At 35.9% G+C, this 27889-nt stretch overlaps 3 protein-coding genes and 1 long non-coding RNA gene across 4 annotated transcripts in view; 3 read left to right on the forward strand and 1 right to left on the reverse strand.

Annotated features, from left to right (window-relative positions):
- Positions 1-278: 278 nt before the first annotated feature.
- mpc2b (mitochondrial pyruvate carrier 2b) lies at positions 279-3711 on the reverse strand. Its single transcript, XM_016288600.1, has 5 exons — positions 3345-3711; positions 1462-1502; positions 1281-1365; positions 1083-1194; positions 279-704 (listed from the first exon to the last, which is right to left on the reverse strand). The coding sequence occupies exons 1-5, from the start codon at positions 3442-3444 to the stop codon at positions 659-661; spliced, it is 384 nt and encodes a 127-aa protein (XP_016144086.1). The 5' UTR covers positions 3445-3711; the 3' UTR covers positions 279-658.
- A 592-nt stretch (positions 3712-4303) lies between these two features.
- Positions 4304-12456, forward strand: LOC107597507 (uncharacterized). Its single transcript, XR_001610464.1, has 3 exons — positions 4304-4806; positions 8332-8393; positions 12359-12456. It is a non-coding gene; the product is annotated as an uncharacterized lncRNA (long non-coding RNA).
- A 1105-nt stretch (positions 12457-13561) lies between these two features.
- On the forward strand, positions 13562-22116 carry LOC107597568 (DDB1- and CUL4-associated factor 6-like). Its single transcript, XM_016288699.1, has 5 exons — positions 13562-13691; positions 13961-14172; positions 19876-19969; positions 21614-21757; positions 22112-22116. The coding sequence occupies exons 1-5, from the start codon at positions 13670-13672 to the stop codon at positions 22114-22116; spliced, it is 477 nt and encodes a 158-aa protein (XP_016144185.1). The 5' UTR covers positions 13562-13669.
- Positions 22117-23128: 1012 nt separating this feature from the next.
- LOC107597508 (ribosomal protein S6 kinase beta-1-like) overlaps positions 23129-27889 on the forward strand; it is a 15994-nt gene continuing 11233 nt past the window's right edge. The window contains exons 1-7 of the mRNA XM_016288601.1: positions 23129-23292; positions 23944-23987; positions 25070-25190; positions 26803-26871; positions 26954-27101; positions 27432-27489; positions 27718-27818. Coding sequence (XP_016144087.1) covers positions 23224-23292; positions 23944-23987; positions 25070-25190; positions 26803-26871; positions 26954-27101; positions 27432-27489; positions 27718-27818 — 610 coding nt within the window. The 5' untranslated portion in view covers positions 23129-23223. The remainder of the gene's footprint in view (positions 23293-23943; positions 23988-25069; positions 25191-26802; positions 26872-26953; positions 27102-27431; positions 27490-27717; positions 27819-27889) is intronic.

Here is a 27889-nt window from a genome sequence, read left to right on the forward strand (position 1 = left end):
TTAAAGTATGTAATGATTTTATAATGCTGGATAAAGGTGAATAACTAGGCAGATCAATGCACATGAACAGTACACTTGATCATAAGGGCAAGACACTTTTAGTAAATTTGATTTTAATATTACTTTATTTTGACGTTAATCAACTTTCCAATATTACAGTACAGTTCAGTGCGTATTTTGTAATGTATGGGTTTCATGTAACAATTTCATGTTAAGGATATGTAAAAAGTTAAAAAATAAAATGTTTAATAAATATTTCCTAAGAAATACATGAAAGAGACTTTTCTCAAATTTATTTAGAGACATTCATTCAGAAACTGAGTGAAGAAATTCATGAATTATGATGGTAACTCAAGTATATTGGATGGAAAACACCTTTATCACCAAGTATTTGAAACAAGCCTTTTAAAGAATGTACAATCATACTAAAATGAATATGTAACATTTTGTGCGTTCTTAACAACCGTATTAATTGTTGCTATAGGTACTAGTGGCACGGGACAATGACCTGAACTCTAAAAGAATCAGATGATCTCTGTTCATGAAGAAAGTATGTGGAGGCTCTACTGGATGACTGTTGATGGAGGGGAAGTTTCTGGGGTACCAGTCGAGGAGAGTCCCTTTCGGTCCTCTGGATGCCCTTTACACAGCACTGGTATCAAGCCTGAGCTTCTTTCTCCTTTGCCTTCTGTTCCCGGTTATACCTGTGGGGAATAAAGAGCTCATATATTGAACATCCCTCAAATTACACAATATGCTGGAAGACCCGGTCTGCTTTATTGCTACCAGTCTTGTTAAAGTGTAGATAAGCATAAAGTAAGCTCACAGCAGATAAAATGTGGAAAAAGGTTGTTTTTTAATGGCACAACAGCAATAAAGCATACCGTTTTATTTAAAGAGAGGGTGTTTTATTTAGATTTAGAGAGTGCAAGACTTGATGCACTTCACTGCCAGACTGCGTCAGCTGAAGGTTTCTTTGGAAACTGAACAAAAGTCTAAAATCAAGAACATTCACCTTTTGCCTGTTTCCCCATTTACGAGATTTTATAGCATGTATTGTGTAGGTGAATGAGAGTACTCACTTCCATTTTCTGTAAAGCTGTGATCCTCCTGCACCTCCAACAAAGAAGTTTACAGCAAAAAGATTCCAGTTCTTGGGTATAATAACCAAGGAATACCTGGACCAAATAAGACCTGAAAAACAGAGAGTGAGGGAGATTGGGATCCTTGAATTGTTCAGTTTTTTTTTTTTAAAGAATTGGTTACTGTGTGAGATATACCCGTGGCTGTCAACACAGCAGATTGGGAGGTACTGAGTTTCTCTGCTGGACGTGTCATGTCTGCTAAGCCAGCTACGACCAGACCCTGTGTGAAATCAGAAATGTAACTATCTATATATATAAATAAATAAATCTCAATTAATCCAAAGAACATCCAGATCCTGTGTGTTATTAATCTCACCCATTTAAACATTGGTGCCCAGAAGAAAACAGTCTTTGGACCTAAACAAGGAGCAAATCAATACAGTTAAACTCATGTTTCACCGGTCAAATGTTCACAAAGAATGTGTGTAATTGTGACAGCAATCAGGTGTTTCAACATACAAAAAAAGTAGAATTTTGGGTGATTTTTACACTAAATACTTGTTCTTGCCAGTACATTTTGTGGCTGTGTTTTCATAACAAATATGTATAATATCTTCCTAAAATATGAAGGTAAATAATTGTTTTACAGCACTGAAGTACACAGACTTGAACCTGCATGCCTGTGAGCTGATGGCACTGCATTGTGAACATGTCCACCACACCATGCCAAAGCTCAGACTTTAATTGATTTTCAGTAAGAAATTCATTATACAATGGCTGATGGTACAAATGTTTAACCAATTATGGATTATTATTTGTAAACAATCAATGTTTAAATATTCAACAAGACTAACTGCACTGATCATCTTAGTGGAGTTCCAGCCATCAGTGATCTACATAATACAAAAAGTATGTATTAGAACATCAAAAAAACAATCTGCATTATAAAGATTAATGTTAATATAATTTAATAAAAGAGCAGTCATCTCTAGTGCTTAATATGACCCCCTCCCTCTGCCAAACGTGAAGCTGAGGTCAAAATCTGTATGTCAGCACTCTTCTTTTGTTTCATCTTTTTTCAGTCAGTCAGCCTCTGCTTATCAACACGCATGTAATTTGATCTATATTTATTCTACCACCAATGACTAGAACTATAAACACTTTAACTCCCTTTAGAGAACTCATGTGAGATTATTAGAACAGAAAATATTTTCAGTAATTCAGTAACAGAAAATATTACATTGAACGATTTCTGTTTCTCAAGGGCACTTTCCACAAATGCAGTAGCCGGGCACAGTACAGAATACAGGTTTTTTACTTTTTCATTACATGTACAATTAAAATCTTACATGTACAATGGGTTATTGTTTAAAATCATAAATATATTAAATAAAATTACAATCACATAAGTCATGACTTTGAAGCAGCACTATGTAACTTTTTCTGTGTTCAAAATTAGCAAAATTTATATAATGAGCGAGTAGATCATGAATTCATCTTCCAAACCGCGTTTTTGTCTTATTCCGAATCACTAGGGTACACTTATAATAAGTACTTATATTTGGACTATTGTAGCCTGGTCGGGTCGTCACCGCTGCGGAGTAACACATGCCTGCGTGAATCGCCATAGACGTAAATTTAGAGAAGTAGCTCCGGTTGGAATGCTCTTCCGCGGGATGTGTGCAGTTCTGTTTATTAACCGCTAGAGCGCCAAAAGTTACATAGTGCTGCTTTAAATGCATTTGTCGTGTCCCAAAATTTGAAAACACAAATTAGTTTAAACATAAGTTTAGGCACATTCTTTCACTGCCCAATTGATCAAAACGAAAAAAAACAGCGTTAATTCTTACTTATACGGTGTGTAAATACGTTTTAAACAATTTGTAAGACCGGTTTTGCACTAAAAAAAATCACCGAAAGTGCCAAAAACACAAAAGCAAGTTTGGCAAGCCAAGAACTGCAGACCAGTGTCAACAACACACCAATAAATGAATACATTAAAATAATAATAATAAAATTCAACATATTATACAGTGGCTATAATTCATTACCATATAATTACACGTCAAGCACCTCGATTCCATTCTAGGGTATGCATCTAAGGAGACTAATTCTGATCTATTCGTGCACCAATAGACAAAAACACCTGCTCAGGTAGCAGTCTCTATGGCTGCACCGTCAGTTCAGGGTATGCTGCCACCTCAAGAGGTTAACAGGATCAGTGACAAATAAACTGTCACACTAACAGCATTGTGTTACCTGCAGGGTGGTTATAAACGGGTCTCAGTTTAGCCGGCAGCATATGCTCGATCCTGTCGAGGATTCTGTGGTAAGAAGCTCTCAGCCCCACCATAGCCATGATGACTGCTAAACAAGCTAAATGCTACCACTGCACGCACGAGAATACCGCTGAGGACAGAGATTACCGCAAAGCACTGCTGCTATTGACCCGTGATGTTACCAAAAGGCAAGAGCCCGTAGTCAGGAAAACAAGACCTTTGGACGAGCATAAAGTACAAAGTCTACGTTATTGTCCTACTTTCGACCTTGCTAATGCAGTTTACTGCTATGTTGTCTTATTGTGAAGCGTCAGTGGGGACGCGTCGCAAAGCTAATTGCGTCATGACGTGGATGAGCCGCTGAGGTAAAGGATTGGTTAATGTGGTCAAGCCTCTTTGTGTGATTGGCTGGAAGGAGTTCGCACGCTTTTAAAAGGCGGGGCCTCGTCAGGAAAGAAGCTGTTTTTGCGGTTAAGTGGAGAGTATAAAAAGTGGAATGCTGGGCGTGGAAGTTAAAAGTTTCCGTGCATGTCCGTTCATTTCATTAAATAAATTAATTAATAATAAAAAATCGTCCTTCACAGTGTCCTTTTTGAGCGAAGAGAGTAGTATGACAATAGCATGTTCGAAACAAACATTTATTGATGGATTGGTTGATTTGTTTTGTTTAATACAATACTATGTGTTAATTAATATACTGCATTGCTTTTATATTTGCAAAACGTGTTTTGTCTAAATATTTTTTATATTTTTAAAAAAATTTTTTTTTTAAATAAAGACATTACTGGTAATTTACCATGGGCGTTCTTCTTTCGCACATCAGTTACACAATCTTCTCAACCAATAGATTGAAACTTTCGTTTTTAATATTTTAGTGTACAAATACTGTAGGTGAAACAAAAAAAATGGTGTTGAGATTTGAATGCAGTCGGTGATTCGCGAATCGGCGTAACTTGTGCGCACACTTGACGCTCTCCAGAGCGACCCACACATTACAGTCAACATACTGCGCGTCTCTTCCTTCCATTGGCTTTGGGCTCGAGATGGTTTTGACGTACCAGAGCAGCAGAGGCTAAAGCGGATAGCCAAACAAGAAGCGCAATATTTTTACTACACCTCAAAGCAATCATGCACAAAACGGAAACTGATCGCCGCGGGGGTGTCGATATCGAGGAGTAATATTTTCTCATTCATCCAGTATCAGCTGTCGATGAACTTATAGCGACTGACTATTAGGCGCTGTAAGGGGAAACAATAATAATCAGACGCCACTGAAGGAAGACAAACACATAAGAAAAGCGTCTATTCTCCCCTTTTCATCCATGCATGTCTCAACATTAGAGGTTTAAACACCATGTCCTGCTCTGGCAACCTCATTTGGGATGTACGAAAACGCACCATTGGATGCACAGATCCATATGCGGTCAGGACAAATTATTTAGGTAAGGATCTACGACCAATATCACACCGTTGCACTTGAAAAAAAGCTGGGAGACTTGTTGGCTAAGACTTTCTAGGTGACAGCTGTCATCTGAGCTTGTACACAGGGCAGGGACACTGGTTAAAGATCATCTGACCTGTTACTCTAATGCTGATCTGTTTTCAGAACGACATGTTATCGGTTACATTTTAATACAGAAAAAAACTCAAATGTCCAGCTGATTTGTCTGGGAGGAGCTCTGAATTAAATAGCATTGTGTTGATTTTTAGATTTAAGGGGAAGTACTACAGTTGAATTGGCTACAGTATTCTCCTTGCTTTTCTGAATTGTGATTTTACCTATTTAAACTTTTACAATATGCAAATGATGCATGTCTTATTAAATATGCACAGTTGGATATTATTTCAAATGGGAAATAGACCCCACTGAAAATTTCACAAATGTTAATATTGTTTAATGCTATCAATCCTTCGCGAGTCCTGTTCAAAAGGTTATGTTCCAAAATATATAAGCAAACATGATGTGGCATATAAAAATGAACCACTTCTAATTTATAATGAACTTTAAATTGCCAAGAAAAAAGATTTTCAAAAACAACGCTCTGACAATTAATAACAATGTAGTTTAAGTAGCAATATCTAAAAGTAGAAGGATCTACCTGTCATGAGATATTAATAGGTTTGTGTTTTTACATTTTACAGTATGTATACAAATTAGTGTATGCATTCATTGAATGTCTGCACAGATCTTAAGGGCAACAAAGTGAATAAATATTTATTTATGACAAAATTTGACACAAAACATGTTCTGTTGTTCTATAATGATTTTCAGTGTTAAGTACAGATATGGTTTGCACATAGCTTTGATTTATTGCTGTGTAGTACCGGGACTGCCGATGAAAATTAGCTACCTGGCTAAATCTGGCACATTTTGCGTAGATATTTGTGTATTATTAATGTGTATTGTCTCTGATTAAATAAATAATTAAATAAATTAAATATATATTTGAGCTCTTATTTATTTTTTGATAGAGATCCTCAGTATATTACCATATCGGGATTGTAAAATGTTTCCAAAAAAGTTCATAGTTCTCTCACACACACACACACACACACACACACAGATTCTTGTCAGCTGTTCTTGTGGGGACTCTCCATAGGCGTAATGGTTTTTCTACTGTACAGACCGTATATTCTATTGCCCTACACCAACCCTACACCTAAACCTACCCCTCACAGGAAACTTTCTGCATTTTTAGATTTTCAAAAAACTTAATTCTGTATGATTTATAAGCTTTTGTACCCGTGGGGACCACAATTTAGGTCCCCAACGTGACACGAGTCCCCATGAGTCTGTGTGTAGTCAGGTTTAAGTCCCCACCAGGATATATAAACCAGTACACACACACACACACACACACAGTAAATAAATAAATACAATTCTGTCATTTACTGATTCTTAGATTGTTCAAAACCTGTATTTCTTTTCTTCAGTATAGAGCACAAAATGAGTTATTTACTGGAATGCCCAAGCTGTGCTTTTCTGTACAATGATAATGAACAGAGACAGAAGCTGCTAGGCTCTAAAAAACAGCATAAAAGTACCTGTGAGGGTTTGAAATAGAATAGTGATGTCCGAATTTTCACTTTATCTAGGAGAGGAGATGCATTTTCGCTCAGTATTACTATGTGCCTCCATAGTCTTAATATTATGCTTTATAAGAATAAATAGAAATTGTGCTCATGGCTTGACAGTGAAGAGAATCTGACATGATCTGATCTTTAAAAGTCATTTTCACGCAAATCACCAAATTATACCCTACTGGTGACTTTGTAGATCTGTTATGTAGCCCTCTGCAACATAACACTTCAGCTAAGAGACCTGAGAGAGGTGTCAGCCATGTCTTGGCAGACTTCAAAGCACGCTTATGTAATAGAATCCATCTAGTCTGACCTAAATATGTATTTTAGATAATACCAATTTAGCTCATTTCTTCTCTGTAGCCTAAGAATTAAATGTGGAATTCTATGCGATTAATGGATTGTGCCAGTATCTTCAGTATTTGGTGTCTGTGAGCTGTTTTACCTTGGATCTCACATTCAGATAGTGATGATAGCATATCGTTCAGAGTGTTCCGTATTTAGCTCGGCTCTCGTTCATGTTATACCGCCTGCCAATGCTAACGGTTAGAAACACATACGGTATCAGCCAAAAAACCAACACAGAGTATCTCTGTTTTATGCATTTGTGAATGGACAAATGTTAACAACTTCTAGTTTACAAATTCTAACCCAGTTAAAAATCCTGAGTTTTTGCATGAATTTCAGCTTTTGTTTTCTGTTGGCAGACCATTCTCATCAATGCATAGAGCAGTGTTATCTCAGGCTACTGCTGTTCTCCAGGCTCGCATCATTGAAAATGGTTGACCTAAGTTTGGCACTTGCTATTTGTAGCTCCTTATTACACAGGCTGAAAATACAGTCATGGAAAGATCTGTCTTTTACCAACCACACACAGATATCTGCTTGTCCGGAATAGAAACATAAATGCTATTAATGTTTCTTAATGCAAACAGCATTGAATGTGGCTTGGTATTGTAGTTGTAAAGCACCAGTATTGTTGGGTTCTAAATCACAGTATTTGCATGTCAAATAAATCTGAGGTAATTTATAAGAGATTAGACAAGCAAACAAACAAAACAAGAACCAAATCAGGGTGGTTGACATGATTACAACAGTGAATGACAGGGTGTTTTCCATCTATGTACAGCGACTCAGCAAATGCAGGAGGTAATGTAATAGTGTTGTGGCAGTTCTCCAAAGCAATGAAGAAATCAGCAGCCATTAACAATCATTCCAGCCTTCTCAGCCACATTATATAGATTTGTGATTTCTTCATTTACACCATAAATGAGCTTTCAAACTTCTATTTGTGCCTATTATTCATATAAACTTGTTTAAATATTGTATAGCTAAGCTCAGCTCAGATTTTTATTTGATCGAAAATACAATGAAAACATAAATATTGTGAAATTGGATCAGAATTTAACATGAATTTATGAATGATATATATATATATATAGTGCTTATTGTTATTATTATCAATTTTGAAAACAGTTGCGCTGCTTAATATTTATGTAGAAGCTGTGATACCTTTTTTAAGGAATTTTACAATATCTATTTGCAATCGTTTTTTTTTTTTTTTTTTAAGAATTAGAAGAAATTGAATTGAATATAATTTATTATGAATTATAATTTAATCTAAATTTTTTTGTTAAATAAAAAGCATTAATTTCTTTAAAAAAACATCCTACTAGAAGATGGGGAGAAACCTGTTTGGAAACAGTCAGTTGTGCAGTTATATATTTGGTGATGCCAGTGGCACAGAGATGACAGTTTTAAAGAACTGAAATGAATATGGGACAGGTTAAATACTGTTCTTATTCTATGTAAATTAACAGACAATCCAAATGACCTTGGACATGAAAACTGCCACAGTAAAATGTATAAATGTTTTTTCTCTATAGGCAGAAGAGAGTTTGTGCAACGACTGAAACTCGAAGCTGTTCTCAAAGTGCATGATGGATGCGTAAGTCTTTCAAGTTTTTGTTTCACCTGTAAGAAGTCTCTAGTTGTGTCTGATGCTCTTGCCCCCCAGCAGTCTTTTTTTGTTGGCTAATTTTTTTCTTTGATAAATGTGCCTGTAGGAGAATGTGCCTGTCTGGGTTATATTGTCTCAGGGGAATCACTGTGCTTCTATTTTGTGTGAGTGTTGTGTGTGCGTCTCTTTCTACCCACTTACCAGCGGCTCCTGTTCTTTATCTGTCAGTGATTTTAAACTCAAAGGCTGATAGGCACTAGGCAGCCATCGGTGACGTTATTTTGTCAGTTCTTTACTGCTGGGACATCCGACAAACCCATACAGTGGGGCAAAAAAGTATTTAGTCAGCCACCAATTGTGCAAGTTCTCCCACTTAAAAAGATGAGAGAGGCCTGTAATTTTCATCATAGGTATACCTCAACTATGAGCTCCAATATAACCGTTAACAGACTGGAACAGGTTTCAATTTGTTTGTGTCAGTGAAAATTATTTGGTATTTTGCTATTATCTGGTAACGTCCTTCATACTGAGTATGGTAGTAATAGTTAAGTGACCTTTGTGAGCATTTGTGACCTAAAGATGGGTAGAAACACAGCAGGAAAAAAATTGCAGCACTTTAATATGGTCTACCAAGGGCTGATCATAATAAGCAGATACAACACATAGGCCTGTCGCAATAATCAATACACTCTAAAAAATGCTGGGTTAAATATAATCTTATATCGACTTATTGCGCAATATATGTACATGACCTCAATAATTTTTGGTGACGCAATATATTGCCCATTAAATTTACTTAAAAATGAATGTCACCATGTTTTGTACATTCCACTTGTGCCGGTGTCTTTTGCAGCTTCTCGTACATAACGTGTAGTCATGTGGTGCTAGTTCAAATAAAACAAAAAAAAGTTTCATCTGCAGATATGGTCTTGTTTAGGGATATGTGCCTTTGTGCATATGGACATCTGACTGCTAAGTAGTGATTGAGTTTCTCAGCAATAGTGTGCACCCTTAATTTACAGAGAAAAGAAGGTCAGGGGAAAATCTGAAGATGGAAAAATCTCCATATAAAGTTCTTTGTGCATTTTTCTTTTTTTCTACTTGTTACTTTGCACTTTTTGTTAGAAAATGTTTATTTACGATTTATTCAGTTTTTTTAAGGTATCTAATATTTTGATACTTAATTTCCATGATCTAAATATTCTTAAAAATTAAAAGTTTGTTGTCATTTGGAAGTGTGTAGGCCTTCTTGCATTATTATGCTGTTACATTATGATTATATATTCAGTGGCATAAAATGACAATAATATCGCTTATCGCAATTATTTCTGGGGCAATTTAATCGCACAACAAAAAGTTGTTATCGTGACAGGCCTAACAACACATGATCTTTGTAAAGCCCCCGCTGGTAGATGCCATAATTACACCATCTGGCTGTATCTTTGAATGTATTATGTATTCTGATAAACTATCACTACCATTCAAAAAGTTTAGGGTCAGTAAGATTTTTTTTAAAGAAATTAATTAATACTTTTGTTCAGGAAAAATATGCACATTAAAGTGTCATTAAAGATTTTTATAATGTTACATAATATTTTTTTTTTCAAATAAATGCCAGAATTTTTAAATTTCTGTTTATCAAGATATAGAAAAAAAATAACAGTTTCTAAGAATGTTTCTTGAGCAGCAAAACAGCATATTAGAAAAATCTGAGAAAAATCCTTTCTCTATTTTATTTATTTTAAAATTACATTTTAAATTGTAACAAAATTTCACAATATTACTGTTTTTTACTTAATTCTTGCTCAAATAAATGCAGCTTTGGTAAAGTGGTACACATAAAAGTTGTTCCAAACCTGAACGAGTTGTCTTTCTTCTGTTGAGCACAAAAGACGATATTTTGAAGAATGTTGGTAACAAAACAATTGACGATAGCCATTGACTTCCATTTTTCTATACTATGAAAGTCAATGGCTACCATCAGCTGTTTGGTTACCAGCATTCTTCAAAATATCGTCTTTTGTGCCCAACAGAATAGAAGCTCATGCAGGTTTGTACAAATGAAGGGTGGGTAAATGATGACAGAATTTTCATTTTTGAGTTATCTTTTTAAACAGACTTGTATATACAAGATATACATAACTAAAAAAAAAAAGACACAATGTGTAATTGGGTTGCAAGTAAAAGGTTGCAGATGTAGCATCTAGATATTGTTAGCTAGTGTTCTAAATCTAGCTTTCACTTTCTAGGGGCTAAATGTTGATTTATATTCCCATAAATTAAAGAAAAATATGTGTTTGACCATAAACTGCCCTTACATACATATCTAATTCTATCCTTAAAAAAACATGCCTTTATTGCTTTATAAAAGCTATTCCTATTTATGGAAATTGCTAACAGATGCAGTTTATAAACAGTTTGTTTATTCTGTTTGATCAGATGGCCTTCCTCTTTCACTCTTTTTGAACTCTGTCAGTTGATGTGAAAAATCAGGACAAATGCACAGAAAACCTGCTGTGCATTTTTAACTGCAAGAAGAGATAGGTGTCTTTTATCACCTGACTTTGGGGTAACGTTTCAGGTTCCATTTTAGTCTAATTTAAACCACACTCCCCGCGTTCACTAATGACACAGTTCAGGCTGCTTTCAACACTTGTTATTTTAACCTGCAATGCATCTTACTACATCTAACACAATCTAATTCCATCTCCCCACTACACAAAGCAGAGCCGTAGAGTGAAAAGCGGAAGAGCAGAATGAGGGATAAATGCTTAATCTCTCCCAGTGATGTTATTTTAGAAAGGCAGAGGTCAAAGGAAATGGACCCTGTGTGATGAGGTTTGAGCTGCTCTAGAAAGAGGAGGGGAAGCGTGTATCAGCCTTGAGTTAATGAAATATTGATCGCTTGCTCTTAAAGGCACAGGCAGCACACACTACCTCAGTCCATTTCAGCTCTAAAACCTCAAAGCAGGATTTTATGTGATGGTTAAAATAATGATTATATTAGGGCTGGGTAAAAAATATAGATTTCTCGATTTTAATCGATTCTCATTTTTACAAAACAATATCGTTTCTTAAATCCGGAGATAAAAGAAAGACTAAAACTTACCGAAATTCGTATCCTGTATCATGTAATTGCTCAATTAGTGTTTTAACCGTGGAAAGATGTCAATGTAACAGCTTGTAAACATGAAATCACGTAACGTCACATTTACCTCAGAAAAAACATATTTGGTGACAATAAACTCGTTAGTCAGGTATAGAAATGTACTCTAGAGAGGAGCATTTAGCTAAATATATGCACCATATAACATATTAATTACAGTTTTTACTGCTATTCAATGTTTTAGTAAATCCATCATGTTTTTATGACAGCCACCATTTAAATGTTTAAACGAATTGGAGTAGAAATATAATTATATAATTGTAACTTTATTATTATAAAAACTTAATTGAGTGTAATTTAAGTGTTTGTATATAAATCAGCTCATTTTAACCTTCAATATTATAGTAATGTAGTACCAACTGATTTTATGTATATTTTACAGTTTTAGTTGAGAGGTTTTTTTTCCTTGAGAAAATTTGGCATGTAGCCTACTGTACCTGATAAATATCCAGAATAATCGGTATTGAATTGAATAGAATCGAATTGGGAAATTTTTTGTCAAAAACAAAGCCCTACCAGTGGTGCTCTGTTAATGATGTCAACAAATAGAAATTACTTCTGTGGAACACAAAATAATAGTTCTTCCAAAAAAAGAAAGAAATACATTTTATGGGTTTTTGTATTTATGATGACAGAGTGTCACATTCTGGTGAGCTATTTCTTTAAAGGAATTGATGGAGATATACTAAATGATGGCACAGTTTATTGAACAGAAGAAATTAGCATTTTGTTTTAGGGGTAATCAACACTGTTGTTTATATTAGTTGGTATTTATGTTTCTTTAAAGGTTAACACCATATCCTGGAATGAGACAGGAGAATACATCTTATCAGGTTCCGATGACACTAACTTGGTTATCACAAACCCTTACAACAGAAAGGTAAGATAACAGCACAATTGCTATAAATTAAACTGTATTTCACTTTAGTAATGTGTGCTAATGTAGGCATTGTCTTAAAATATTGGATTATTTTTTATCTCTGGCGTGCATATTGTTATTGGTATATATTTGAATTTTTTAATTATCGGTATCGGTGGATATGATTTAGTCTAATTTACATACATGTATAGGTGACCTTTGCTGTCGTCTAATACTCATTTAAAGTTAATCTTTAAGAGCCAAGTCATAATTAAATAACTGTTAAATGTATCATTTCATGCTGTCATTTTTTTAAATATTGATTTTAAGTTTATAGTGCTTTATTGTTTTGCATTTTATTTAGATAAAATACCATTTAAAATAAATTCTATAGAATATAGAATTTTTTATATAATCCATTTCTGATGCAGTAACATTTATATATCTTTTTTGAAAGAAAAATGAATACTTTCATTTATCAAGGATGCAGTCAATTGATCGAAAGTCATAGTATAAATTATTTATATGTATATATATGTTACAAAGATGTATGTTTCAAATAAATGCTGTTCTTTTGAACTTTCATCAAACAATCCTGAGAAAATATATCAGTTTCCACAAAATTATTGAGCAGCACAACTGTTTTCAACAGTGATAATAATAAGTGTTTCTTGAGCACCAGAAATCATATTAGATTGATTTCTGAAGAATAGTATAACTCAGAAAACTGGAGTAATGGCTGATTAAAATTCAGCTTTGCCTTCAAAGAAATAAATTACATTTCAATATTTATTAAAACAGAAAACAGTTGTTTTAAATTATTATATTTAAATAGTTTTTACTATATTTTAGATCACACAAATGCAGCCTTGGCAAGCACAAGAGACTTCTTAAAAATGATTACCCTTTTGAACATTAGTGTACATTATTGATTATATTCCAAATGATACTCTTAATCAATCATGTATCTAACAGCACTGTTCTTTCTATTTGACTTTTGTGTTTGATTCAGCAATGTTTATTTAAAGATTTCCTGATTCATAAGTTACTATTCACATGTTTATTCCTCTTTTGCTCTCCATGTTGTTCCCCACTTTCTCTATTTCTCTGCTGTCCCTTTTTCAGGACATTTTGATTAATTGCCGGAGAGCCGCTACCTCAATATCCATTTGCCCCCTGGTCCCCTACTATCTTGCTGTGGGCTGTTCAGATAGCTCAGTGAGGATCTATGACAGAAGAATGCTGGGAACAAGAGCTACGGGTGAGAAATGATTCATGTTCAGCGTTTCAGCCTTTTGTTCTTCTGTGTATCAGGTTCATGGAGGATATATGTCAAATATATGTCACGTGATTTAATGATCTTTATATTTAACATTTGGAGTCAGATATGGATCTGAGTCCTTTCTGTTTCAATTACTGCAATGAGAGGTCTTAAACTCTCAGAGCTCTATGAAGCATTCTGTTGCATTCTGTTGCTAGAAAGAAACCCACATTTTTAAATTACTTTTTATAATTTTTCTGTTTCACTAGGTAACTACATGGGCAGAGGGACGACCGGCATGTGTGTACGTTTTGTCCCAGCCCACCTGTCCACCAAATCCTGCCGCGTCACCTCTCTGTGTTACAGTGAAGATGGACAAGAAGTGCTGGTCAGTTACTCCTCTGACTACATCTACCTGTTTGACCCCAGAGATGACCAGGCCAGGGAGCTCAAGGGCCCTTCTGAAGAGCGGCGAGAGGAGGTAAGCAGATATCAGGAGGATGATCACTGGCCATTTTTATAGTAGAGCTTATAGTGTGTACCTGAGGTAATTTGTTGTCAGAGCAGAGGTTGCATTGCCCGAAATTATTTTTTTAAAAACATTGAGCATTTGCTTTACATCATTTAGATAAAAATAGTTCAAAGGATTTACAGTGCCGTTAATCTACAGGCGTCCCGAGTTCAAATCCCGACTCGAGGACCTGTCTGATCTGTCCTATCATAATAAAGGCAAAAATGGCTAAACTAAATCTTAAAAAAAAAACGGTATCTGGTTTATTGCATTTCCCTACTTCAGAAACATTCCGTTAGTACAGGATGCTAATAGCGATTAGAAGTGAAGAAAAGTGGAGAAAATAAAGATTTAAGATTTAAAGCACCTTGTGAAAATATAGACAAAGAGAAAGATGTGAGTGAGGATTTGTGTAGAGAAAATTCAAGTGTAGGCCAGTAGAATAATTCATGGGAAATTCATTAAATCAGAGGGTAAGATCACAAGAATACAGTGTCTCTTGTCATTTTCACATTGTGAGAGCAGAACAAAAAGGAAAAAATCTGCAACACAGCACTTGACAAGACTGCAACAGCTCTTGCCACAGAAATTCTTGTGATATCAGTGTCATGTTAAAAATACCAAGCATTTCAATATTTGTGACCCTGGACCACAAAACCAGTCTTACGTCGCTGGGGTATATTTGTAGCAATAGCCAAAAATACATTGTATGGGTCAAAATGATTGATTTTTCTTTTATGCCAAAAATCATTAGTACATTAAGTAAAGATCATGTTCCATGAAGATATTTTGTAAATGTCCTACTGTAAATATATCAAAACTTAATTTTTGGTTAGTAATATACATTGCTAAGAGCTTAATTTGGACAACTTTAAAGGCGATTTTATCAATATTTAGATTTTTTTGCACCCTCAGATTCTAGATTTTTAAATAGTTGTATCTCGGCCAAATATTGTCCTATCCTAACAAATCATACATCAATGAGAAGCTTTCAGATGATGTATAAATCTCAGTTTCGAAAAACTGACCCTTATGACTGGTTTTGTGGTTCAGCGTCACATTTAACCACAACATGGGTAACCTGAGGTTTGTTATAGATGCATTGACTTTGAATTTTGCAAATCAAATGTTTTCATGCTGAATTAAAGGAACAGTTCACCCAAAAATGACAATTTGCTGAAAATTTACTCTCCTTTAGGCCATTCAAAATGTAGATGAATTTGTTTCTTCATTGAATCAATAGAAGGAGAAATTTTGCATTACATCACTTGCTCACCAATGGCTCGTCTGCAGTGAATGGGCGCCATCAGAATGTCCAAACAGCTGATAAAAACATCACAATAATCCACGAGTAATTCAAACGACTCCAGTCCATTAGTATAGTCTTGTGAGGCAAAAAGCTGTGGGTTTGTAATAAACAAATCCATCATTAATCCATTGCTTTAGTTTAAAATGCCAGTCCATAATCCATAATAATGCTTCTTCCAGTGAAAAAGTCCATGGGATTGCTTGTGGATTATTGTGATGTTTTATCAGCTGTTTGAACTCTCATTCTGACGGCACCATTCACTGCAGAGGATCCACTAGTGAGTGAGTGATGTAATGCTAAATTTCTCCAAATCTGTTCTGATGAAGAAACAGACTCATCTCCATCTTGGATGGGCTGAGGGTGACTAAATTCTCAGCAAATTTTAAAATATGAATCTTCATGGTAAACAAGCACTATTTTAAAGTGAACTGTACAGGTGCATCTCAATAAATTAGCATGTCGTGGAAAAAAAACTCAAATTGGGAAGCTCGTGTATTAAATAAATTAAATGCACACAGACTGAAGTAGTTTAAGTCTTTGGTTCTTTTAATTGTGACGATTTTGGCTCACATTTAACAAAAATCCCACCAATTCACTATCTCAACAAATTAGAATACTTCATAAGATCAATAAAAAAACATTTTTAGTGAATTGTATTTGAAAGCATGAGACCTATGCTTCCTCTGAGCTTGACTACAGACACCAGAGTGCTGCTTGTTCACTCTGAAACATTCAGACTATGTATCATGTAATGAAATTGCAACCTTTTGTGGTTTATTAATCGCATAAGACCATATCCTACTTTCGATTTGAATTCCATCATTTGTGCAGCCCTAATGGAAATGGAGCCAGACATCTGAAAGTCAAGAGCGACTGGTCTAGGGGCAAGTGTGCGCTGTTAGTCTGTTCATGCCTAAAGCAAAATCGAAATAAAGGACTTTTGAAGTTCCCTGCGCTCTTGTCTCATGCACTCTGTATAATCCTCAGCAGTACTGTGCTTCAGTGGTGCAGTTTGAAATTAGCTTTGTAGAGGATGTCAGAGAGGATGGATCAAATGACATTGATGCTATGGTTTAGGATGTGGATCACTGCTTGCGGCACTGCTGAGAGATATTTCCATGTTAAGACTGATTCTGGCCAGGGAATAAAAATATGCAATAGGGAATTTTATATCTTAATACCATATTGATGATGTAACAAATGTATTCATTGAGTGAAATTGTACAGTAACACGGCATGATTACATGAACCTAAATACATTTTCCAAGTACAATTCATTTATTTTATGTGTAAAACTTTTTAAATTAGGAAATGTATGACTGACTGCAACTTTAAGGGAAAGAAAAAGCAAAGGAAGTTAGACAGGCTTTGTGATTGTTACATCGTGTACTAACCAGGCGTGATGCAACACGTTTCCGGCAACAATTATCTGTCACAATGTGTCACATTTTTGATACCAGTGAAGACAATCACAGCCAATCCACCAGAAGCATAACACCCATGCAGATTCATTAAAAAAAATAAGTTTCTTTCTCTTATGCTCATTTATTTGGCCAAACATCAAAAATATGTCTATTTTTGTTTTGCATTTATACTTAAACAGTAGGCTCCTTAAACTAAACTGCCAGTCTACATCTTCCTTCTCTATTGGGACTATAGTGGTGAAATTTGCTGGGTCACCGCTTCAGTCCCTTCAGCTGTTGTACGGTGTGATAAGCTGTGTCCGGATCCCCCGCGATCAGATTCCTTTCCAAATAGAGGTGCAGACACACGCAGAGCTCCACAGCTGAGACAGAAATAGGCACCCAGTGCACAGTGACTGCCAGTGAGAGTGAAGGAGCTCCTGTTGACTTCAATAAATCTTTGTTACAACACCAAGGTTTTACTCCACTCTTTTGCAATCAGTGAATGTGGAGCTAGAGCAATGTGAAATTGTTGAGGACTTAGTCAAGTCAAGTCACCTTTATTTATATAGTGCTTTTAACAATACAGATTGTGTCAAAGCAACTGAACAGCATTAATTAGGAAAATAGTGTGTCAATAATGCAAAATGACAATAGTAAACACTCATTTTTCAGTTAAAGACAGTTCATCATTGAATTCAGTGATGTCATCATCCAGCTCAGTTCAGTTCAAATAGTATCTTTGCAATCATTTGCAATCAAGTCAAGCAAGTGTGCGCTGTTAGTCTGTTCATGCCTAAAGCAAAATCGAAATAAAGGACTTTTGAAGTTCCCTGCGCTCTTGTCTCATGCACTCTGTATAATCCTCAGCAGTACTGTGCTTCAGTGGTGCAGTTTGAAATTAGCTTTGTAGAGGATGTCAGAGAGGATGGATCAAATGACATTGATGCTATGGTTTAGGATGTGGATCACTGCTTGCGGCACTGCTGAGAGATATTTCCATGTTAAGACTGATTCTGGCCAGGGAATAAAAATATGCAATAGGGAATTTTATATCTTAATACCATATTGATGATGTAACAAATGTATTCATTGAGTGAAATTGTACAGTAACACGGCATGATTACATGAACCTAAATACATTTTCCAAGTACAATTCATTTATTTTATGTGTAAAACTTTTTAAATTAGGAAATGTATGACTGACTGCAACTTTAAGGGAAAGAAAAAGCAAAGGAAGTTAGACAGGCTTTGTGATTGTTACATCGTGTACTAACCAGGCGTGATGCAACACGTTTCCGGCAACAATTATCTGTCACAATGTGTCACATTTTTGATACCAGTGAAGACAATCACAGCCAATCCACCAGAAGCATAACACCCATGCAGATTCATTAAAAAAAATAAGTTTCTTTCTCTTATGCTCATTTATTTGGCCAAACATCAAAAATATGTCTATTTTTGTTTTGCATTTACTCTTAAACAGTAGGCTCCTTAAACTAAACTGCCAGTCTACAGCTTCCTTCTCTATTGGGACTATAGTGGTGAAATTTGCTGGGTCACCGCTTCAGTCCCTTCAGCTGTTGTACGGTGTGATAAGCTGTGTCCGGATCCCCCCGCGATCAGATTCCTTTCCAAATAGAGGTGCAGACACACGCAGAGCTCCACAGCTGAGACAGAAATAGGCACCCAGTGCACAGTGACTGCCAGTGAGAGTGAAGGAGCTCCTGTTGACTTCAATAAATCTTTGTTACAACACCAAGGTTTTACTCCACTCTTTTGCAATCAGTGAATGTGGAGCTAGAGCAATGTGAAATTGTTGAGGACTTAGTCAAGTCAAGTCACCTTTATTTATATAGTGCTTTTAACAATACAGATTGTGTCAAAGCAACTGAACAGCATTAATTAGGAAAATAGTGTGTCAATAATGCAAAATGACAATAGTAAACACTCATTTTTCAGTTAAAGACAGTTCATCATTGAATTCAGTGATGTCATCATCCAGCTCAGTTCAGTTCAAATAGTATCTTTGCAATCATTTGCAATCAAGTCAACGATATCGCTATAAAAGAATAGCTCATTTTATCCCTCCATGTGAAGTGGAGAGAAGCTGCAGTGCTCATTATTAGATTATTTTTAGAATGAAGGCATTGGTCTCTGCTGTGCTTTGTTTGGTCTAATGTGGCTGTCTTAGAGCCGGTGCTTGTCTTGTTAATGCACCCTAGCACCCAAAATAGAGTGTCCTGACTGACTGAGATGGTAAAAGTGTGAGAGTGAGGCACGTGACAAAGTGGCCTCAATAGTTTTTCCCATCAACAACCCAAGGTCTTTCACTTTTTTTCAGACCCTCGTTGGATACGGAAACCACTTGATACATATTGTGTCAAATTGAGTTTTGCTTTTTAAAGGGATAGTTCAGCCCAAAATAAAAACTAAACTCATTATTTACTTTCCTTCTTCAGTGGAACACAAAAGAACATATTTTGAAAAAATGTACACACAAGGAAAATCAATGGGGTGCAATGTTGTTTGGACTTCACTGACTTTAAAAATACATTCATTACATTACATTACTTATGAACTTGGGCGGCACAAAGAGATAGATACATTTACTTAAACTTTAACTTCTTATTGTAAGCTTTTGTTGAAGTGAACTTAATTTTTGTCTAATGCTTATTTTAATTGTTCAAAAATTACTTTTTTATCAAACAATGTAATAATTGGTGAACCCCCCTGTAAAACACCTCTGGTTTCAATCCATGATGGCAATTCTATTTCACTTTGCATTGTACCATTATGAGATCTGCCCTGATTAAAATGTTTGTTGGTCATACTTCCTGCAAACGTGCCGGGCTAGATGATTCTAAAGTGATGTCAAGTCTCGGGGTAGAGAGTGTTATTTTTAGGGCGTGTGAGAGGCTTTGACTGTGACTGACAGCTTGTTGATGTGTCTTCCCACAGCTGAGGCAGCCCCCGGTCAAGCGCTTGCGTCTGAGAGGCGACTGGTCGGACACAGGACCGCGCGCTCGGCCTGAGAGCGAGAGGGAGCGTGACGGTAAGATGAGAACGCGCAGGCCCAAATGCTGGTGTCACAAATACTGAACACACAGCAGCACGGATAGTACATATACACAGGCGAATAAACACTGAGGACTGTTTACAAACACACTTATTTGGTGACTTCAGATTAATGCACCAGGAATAGATCCACAGATATGTGTGTTCTTGTACTTGTCAGAAATCATTGATCGATTTTGTTTTTTTACATTTATTTTATTTTTTTAGACTAACAGATGTTGTATAAAGCAGCTTATTTTATATGATAATCAGCACTTCCTAGTCTAGCTAAACTCCATTACTTATAAATTCCGTAAGACCTGAAAAGTGTAACCCATCCCACACCATTTATTATACCAATTAGCAGCATTTCATAGTTAATCCAAAATTTTATTTTTATTTTATTTTATTTATTAGCACTTTCTACTTAGCCACACGCCGTCAAAAAGGTCTGTTATACTTTAAAACTGTATTAAAATGTTAAAGCATCAAGGCATTGTCTACCATAGTTGTTTACCACAACTCATTTGCACATCCACTTCAGCTCCAGCTGTCTCCTCCATGAACAGAGCTGTTGTCCGCACTGGCATTCTCCTCCATGTTTTTAACGATCTGAGGCCTGAGGTCTCTAGTGTCTCTCAATACATCTTTAGGCCCAATCCCAATTCTACCCCTTAGCCCTTCCCCTTTCCCCTACCCCTCCGTTTCACGCGTTCAGGTGAAGGGGTAGGGGTGTCTCAATTCTCTTTAGGTTGGAGGGGTAGGGGTAGGCGAAGGGCCAGACAGCCCTTCAAACGAAGATTTTTCGGGACCACACTTCAAACGAAGGGGTATGAATTATCTCAGCGTAAACCGGCTTCAGGGGCAACATGGCTGCCCGAGCGAACAAAAAGACACATAAATGTAAGCATTTTTGGCATTAATAAAGATTTTAACGAAAAGTAATCATTTGTTTTATGTTGCATTCAATCGTGAGTTCATATTACGGTCATGTTACTCAAAGAAATGTTTGCAAAAAATCTCGTTGCTGGAAAATATAATGTAGCGATTCAGTATTTAAACTGTTATTAATAAAAGTCATGGGGCAGCGTTGACAAGTTTCTTTTCTCCTGGATGTGTGAGCTGCGCGATCTCCGATATATATATATGTGTGTGTGTGTCAGTAAGCAACATAGAACGGTAATTAAAAGCTCTAATGCACACCAGTATATGTGTGTGTAATGTAGGAACTAGACGACGTATGATGACGTGTGACGGCATAGTAGTGGTGTCCCAATTCTTTGGGGAATATTTTCACCCCTACCTCTTGACACTCTGTTTCAAGGGACAAGGGGAAGGGGTAGGCGGAGGGGTAGGGGAAGGGGAAGGGGAAGGGGTATAAAATAGAATTGGGATTGGGCCTTAATCTCCCTCAGTACCTCTTGACTTTGAATATCAACAGCTTAGTTTGTCTAAGGGGAGCTTGTTAGTTTTTCACAGGGATTTAGTCCAAAGACTGCTTTACTTCACTACTTCTTGGCGTATTGCAGCTTGCTCTTGATGTAAACAGCAGGCTTCCAGTGCATCTGCTTTCTGTGAGTGGAATGATTTAGATTCTGATTTGGTTTGATATTGATCATGAAGAAGTTCGTTGTCTTTGCAGGAGAACAGAGTCCAAATGTATCGCTCATGCAGAGGATGTCAGACATGTTGTCACGCTGGTTTGAAGAGGCCAGTGAGGCCCAGAGCAGCAGAGCACGCCCTCAAACTCGACCCAGAGGTAAAACAGCCTTGGTCCACACTGAATGTACTGAATATACACACTATGAATATACTGATATATTCTTTTATATATATTTTCAAAGTTCTTTTTTGTTCTTTGATTTGGGATAGAAAGAATTTCCATATGTAAGCAGTATACTATGGAAGGCCATTTGCACCACTGAATAAAATAAAAAAAACGATAATTGCGACTTTATCTTACAATTCTGACTTTTTTCTTGCAATTGCGAGTTTACATATCGCAATTCTGACTTTTTTTATCAGAATTGTGAGATATAAATTTGCAGTTGGGAGTTATAAATAGGGCTGTGCAAAATTTTTTTTAGATATTTATTTCCGCCAACATTGAACATAAGATTTACGTTAATCTTATTACTAGTCTAAGCCACTAGATGTCACCCCCTTATTTGCCCTGCGCGATGTTACAACGGAGAGTCCGTCATTCATTCATTGCTTAAAATGGCGGATCCAGGGCTCTACAGTGCGGCCATTTCAGTTGCATTGTGTGTGTGTGTGTGCATAATATTATATGTATATATCTCCTTAGATTCTCATTACTAATTGTAACTTTTTTTAAGTGCAACAAATAATAGCACGAAAATATTTTACAATTTAAATAAGTCATAGTCTTTTTTATTTCATATTTATTTATTAAATGTATTTAAATTTGAAGAAATTTGAGGAAAACGATTGATTGATAGATAGATTGATTGTTTCGGGGGAATATGAATCAATCAATTAATCAACTGAATACGATAACATTGATAAAAATGGATTTCCTTCAAGTGCACAAAGAAAGCGTATTCTATTCGTTGTGATTACTTACCAAATGTGCAATGTTTTCAAAAATACAAATAGCCTAAATGAATACAACCAAAGTCAGTTTCAGTTCTTTTGATACAACACAATAAAATAAAACATTTATAATGTATTGTTATAATTAAATATTTAGTGTCATTTGTTTGTTTTGTATTCTGATATTATTTTGATTATTGTTTTTTTTACATACAATTTGTACTATGTACTATTATATATATATATATTAAATTATATATAAAATAATATAATTAAAACAATATTATCAGAATATTAGAATATTATTTATATATACACACACACACACACACACACATACACACATGTGTAACCATGTCTTGAACATTGTGGGTGGGGGACCAACTTATTATTACAAATAATAAATAACATATAATAATTAATATAAATAATACTCTATCAATTATATTATTATATATATATATAATATTATTATGTATATATTTATTTATGGGTTTTGTATTCCGAAAATTTTTTTTGTGGCAATGACATGCATAAAAACAGTTTGAAGTCGAGCGCGAGTAACTTCCCGCATTCCTCCGCGCGGGGCGTCAGTTCACTCCATGCTGGTCATGGCGACGCTGCGTTCATGTCCATGAGGCGGGAAGCGCGAGCTCCTTACGCGGTTTGAAGTGATCTCAGACAGCGAAATCAACGATGGCTGGCGTCTTCGACATCGATCTGGACCAGCCGGAGGAAAATGTCTCCGATGATGAGCTGGAGGAGGTAAAGGACGGGCGGTGTTTTGAAGGAAACGGCACGCGGGAGTGTTCAGAGTGCAGGCCTGAGGCCCGAGGAACAAGCGTCGGGCTGCTTTATGTTATGCTAACAGGCTAACGCGATTACTCTACAGTGTGTTTGATGTACTGAATAACTGCTATTCTGCCTGTCAGCGCATGTGTCAGAGATATTAGCGTTTGAAGTGCTGAAATATGATTTATACGCAGTAGTCAAAGATACGAACTGGAGTTAATAGTGTTGTATGTGAGCTTTCGACTTGGCAGTAACGTACAGTACAGGGAATTTAAAGGGCTGCATGTATGTGTTTCCTTTCACATCAAAACATGCAATGCAGCGTACCTTAGGTGTATACATGCATATTGCTTAAAATTATTTATTGACTTAACATGCATTTTATATTTACGAGGATCAGTCAATTAGGAGTTACAAGACCATAGATGGTGCATGTCATCTTATGGGATCTCTGGGAATAGTATTGCGAAATCCGAGCCCTTACGCTTTCATGTTCAGACTAGAAGTGCTGCCAGCTGTTGCCTCGTAACGTTATCTGCTCGTGCACTGATCATCTCTCCACCCGACATAATTGCAGTGAATTGAGCCTTTATTGATTATGCATTTCACACCTCTCTTCGGCAGGCTCAGATCAGTGACCTCATGGATCAGTGCAGTGGCTTTGAGTTGTAAGTATGCGCAGTGGTTGCAATAAAAAAAAAGTCAGTTTTTTTTTTTTTTTTTTTTTTTTTTAGTATTTTAATTTAAATTAGTAATATTTCTTAGATTATAAAAGGAACTAGCTAGAAAAATAAACCACATCAATGTTCTAATGCAGATGAGAGGTATATTAGGCCTGGGCGATAAAACGGTATCAATATTTATCGACGGTACACCTTCTTCGATAACGATATAAAAATGTTCGATATAGCGCACGATATAGGCACATGCTATGAGTGACGCAGACAGCACATACAAACACATGCTGAAATGAGTGCTGTGCCTGCCTGTGATGAGGAGATTGTGAATAAAGAATGAATATTAGTCGAATTTAAAATAATCATTTGCATTTGAATGTTAGGTGTGCATCAGGGAGCATCATCAGTGTCGCGCGAGAGATGCGGTGAAGATCTTGATTAGGTTAAAACCGAAACCAAGCCATTCACACAGATGCATATTCAGCGCATTTTTTAGATGGACAAATATGACTGCTGCACTCGCGTCTCACAAGAGATGTATAGAAAGCCATGCAAAGTTAAAACCGTTTAAACTTTTAGAAAACACGTCACGAATTTGTGGAGGTTTATTCCTTTTCACTGCGTCTCATGTTTTTAAGTGCAATCTGTGTGAATGGCGATTCGGCTCTTTGGATTAAGCAATACATAAATACATGATGCGGTTTTGTTCATAATTGTTTATGCAATTTTTAAATGCACTACATTATTTTGCTCATTGCGCCCTCCTGTGGCCTCGGACTGTAAAAAGTTTACTTACGACCTATTTAATCTGCATATAAAACATTAGAAATGAGATTTAAAACAAAAAATATTTGTTGTTTGTCTCAATAAATTGGGTTAATTTAAAAATACAGTGGTTACATTTAAACAGTTTTTTTCTATTGCTCTTTGTTTAAAAAAAGGTTATAAAAAATGTCAATAATTGTCGATACCGAATTATATGAAACATTATATCGTTGATCAATTTTTTAGCTATATCGCCCACCCCTAGGAATAATGCACATAATCACTTTATTTCTGGTTTATTCTTATAGTAACATGGACGACTGTGAGAAGATTGAGATATCGGAGGACAATGTGAACCAAGGCACTGAGAACATCTGTACAGAGTGTTTTGAGCTTCTTCGTGTGTTGGGGAAAGGAGGTTATGGAAAGGTATTTTTTTTAAATTAATGTATCACTTTAAAATATTCATTTTATTTATTTATTTTTAAAGCACTTTTCACACTATACCGTAGCTCCAAATCACTGAACACAATTACAATATTACAGTACATTATGTTAAACGTAAAAACAGAAGTGTGTTAAAATGTTAAAAGGCTAAAGAGCACAAATATGACTTTATACCAGGAAGCAGCCCCAGCACAGACACACCCAATTAAATTACACCCAATTAGTTTACTATCGTAAACTAAAACTGTTAAAAATATGTTTGTGAATTGAAATAAACTATAATTAAAACTATAAATAAATAATATATAAATAATAAAACTACAGAAATAGAAATTTCAATTTGAAGCATTGAAATGACTAACTATAAAACTCAATCAGTGTTACTAATTAGATTTAATTTATTTTTATGAATTTAATCAATTAAACCTTAAAGGGTTTCATTTCCAAAAATGAAAATTAGGCTGCTTTTTACTCGCCCCCGAGGCATCCTAGGTGTATATGACTTTCTTCTTTCAGACGAATCCAGTCGGAGTTATATAAAAATTTGTCTTTGATCTTTCAAGCTCTATCATTGCAGTCAGCGGGTTTTGCATTGCTTCAGTCCAAAAGAAGTTAAATAAAAAGCGCCTCTGCATAAAAAAAAGTGTCTCACACGGCTCCGGGTGGTGAACGAAGGCCTCCTGTAGCAAATCAATTAGTTTTTGTAAGAAAACTATCCATATTCAAAATGTAATAATCACTTTAATGTAGCTTGCGTTCACTGTTGTAAACAGAAGCAGTTCCGGGGGAATGACGTATGAGGTCCGCTTTGCGCATGCGCCACTCAGAAGTGACGCACGCGGAAGCGCAGCGGAGAGATCAAAACAACGGTCAAGAATTAGAAGTACAAAACGAGGATTTGTAAAGAAGAATGTCGGAGGATTTTGATATAAGCCAAGAGGAGACTGGTTTTCCTTTGCTAAAGTAAGGAAACTTTGCTTCCTTTGCTTTGTTAACAAACGTTGGTTTTCACGAGACTCACCAGCACATGCGCAACGCTGAACTCATACGACATCCGCCCGGAGCTGCTTCCATGTACAACAGTTGGCGCAAGCTACATTAAAGTGATTATTACGTTTTGAATATGGATATTTTTCTTACAAAAACTCATCGATTCGCTACAGGAGGCCTTTGTTCACCCCCTGGAGCCGTGTGAGACACTATTTTTATTTTTTATGGTTTTACGCTTTTTATTTAACTACTTTTGGACTGAAGCAATGCAACACCTGCTGACTGCAATGATAGACCTTGAAAGATCAAAGACAACTCCGACTGGATTCGTCTGAAAGAAGAAAGTCATATACACCTAGGATGCCTCAGGGGTGAGTAAAACACAGCCTAATTTTCATTTTTGGGTGAACTAATCCTTTAATAATAATATTTAAAAACATTAAAAATTAATAAAAAAAAACAACAACAAAAGTAAACAAAAAAAATATAAAAAATAAAAATCTAAACATTATTAAAAACTATAAAACCATATACATAATACTAAAATGTTCTGTTTGAACCTGACTAGGCTTGAATTTAACCTTTTCTTCTGTATGTTTTGTAGGTTTTCCAGGTTCGGAAAGTGTCTGGTGCAGGTTCAGGAAAAATATTTGCAATGAAAGTCTTAAAAAAGGTTGAGCAAATTCCTTTGATTTGAATACAGTAATTTAGATTTGTGGCAATGTCTCAGTGTCGCTCTATTCTGCTTCTTGTAGGCTATGATTGTACGCAACGCCAAGGACACCGCGCATACTAAAGCAGAGAGGAACATCTTAGAGGAAGTCAAGCATCCTTTCATCGTTGATCTAATCTATGCCTTTCAGACGGGTGGCAAGCTTTACCTCATCCTTGAATACCTAAGTGGTTTGTGACTCAAGAACAACCTTTGTCGCATAGGGATAGATAACTATTGATTCTTTCCACTGTCCTCCTGTTGCTGCGGAATACATTCTGCCCTTGAAAGGCATTCCTTCTCTAAATGTTTTTTTTTTTTTTGTAGAGGGAATTTATTTAAACATTTTATGCAAAATTATATTTATTTAAAAGTTTCAACTTTTTTTTGTTGCAATTTGTGTGCTGAAATGGTACATTTGCAGTGTGATATGATGTGGTGATGCTTTACTACCCATCCATCCATCCCTGTGTTTGCTCTTAAAACTGGTATTTGTGGTAAAAGCCTTTTTTCTTTTGCAGGTGGGGAGCTTTTCATGCAGCTTGAGCGAGAGGGGATTTTCATGGAGGACACAGCCTGGTAAGAAAGGGCGATTTGATGAGTTGTGACTCTTAAAGCATAAACTTACTATATTAAAATTGAATTATGATTAGCACTTTAAACACGTAGCGTTTTATTGAAGTGTCAACTTTTGAAACAATTTTTAAGGACACATGAACACCGACACATGCATACAATAGGCCTTACATTTAACATGATGAGATGAAGGAAGATAATCAGAATGATGCTCAGGGTTTTTACACGCAGCTTTTACTTGGCTGAAATCTCTATGGCTCTCGGGCATCTGCATCAGAAAGGCATCATCTACAGAGATCTCAAACCGGAGAACATCATGCTCAATAACCAAGGTTTGGCTGCTTCGTATTGTGGTTTAGATAGGAGTAAATTTGAAAATGAACTGAGAAATGCTTAGTTATAA

Source organism: Sinocyclocheilus grahami, unplaced genomic scaffold (genome assembly GCF_001515645.1).
Source record: "Sinocyclocheilus grahami isolate Dianchi unplaced genomic scaffold, SAMN03320097.WGS_v1.1 scaffold233.1, whole genome shotgun sequence".
Classification (NCBI taxonomy): domain Eukaryota; kingdom Metazoa; phylum Chordata; class Actinopteri; order Cypriniformes; family Cyprinidae; genus Sinocyclocheilus; species Sinocyclocheilus grahami.

Coding starts and splice junctions, on each gene's coding strand:
- mpc2b (XM_016288600.1), bottom strand. CDS start 3,444: ATGGCTATGGTGGGGCTGAGAGCTTCTTACCACAGAATCCTCGACAGG. Junction 1,503..3,344: donor CGTTTATAACCACCCTGCAG/GTAACACAATGC, acceptor CTCCTTGTTTAG/GTCCAAAGACTGTTTTCTTC. Junction 1,195..1,280: donor TGCTGTGTTGACAGCCACGG/GTATATCTCACA, acceptor TCTGTTTTTCAG/GTCTTATTTGGTCCAGGTAT.
- LOC107597568 (XM_016288699.1), top strand. CDS start 13,670: ATGCTGGGAACAAGAGCTACGG. Junction 13,692..13,960: donor GCTGGGAACAAGAGCTACGG/GTGAGAAATGAT, acceptor CTGTTTCACTAG/GTAACTACATGGGCAGAGGG. Junction 19,970..21,613: donor GAGCGAGAGGGAGCGTGACG/GTAAGATGAGAA, acceptor TTGTCTTTGCAG/GAGAACAGAGTCCAAATGTA.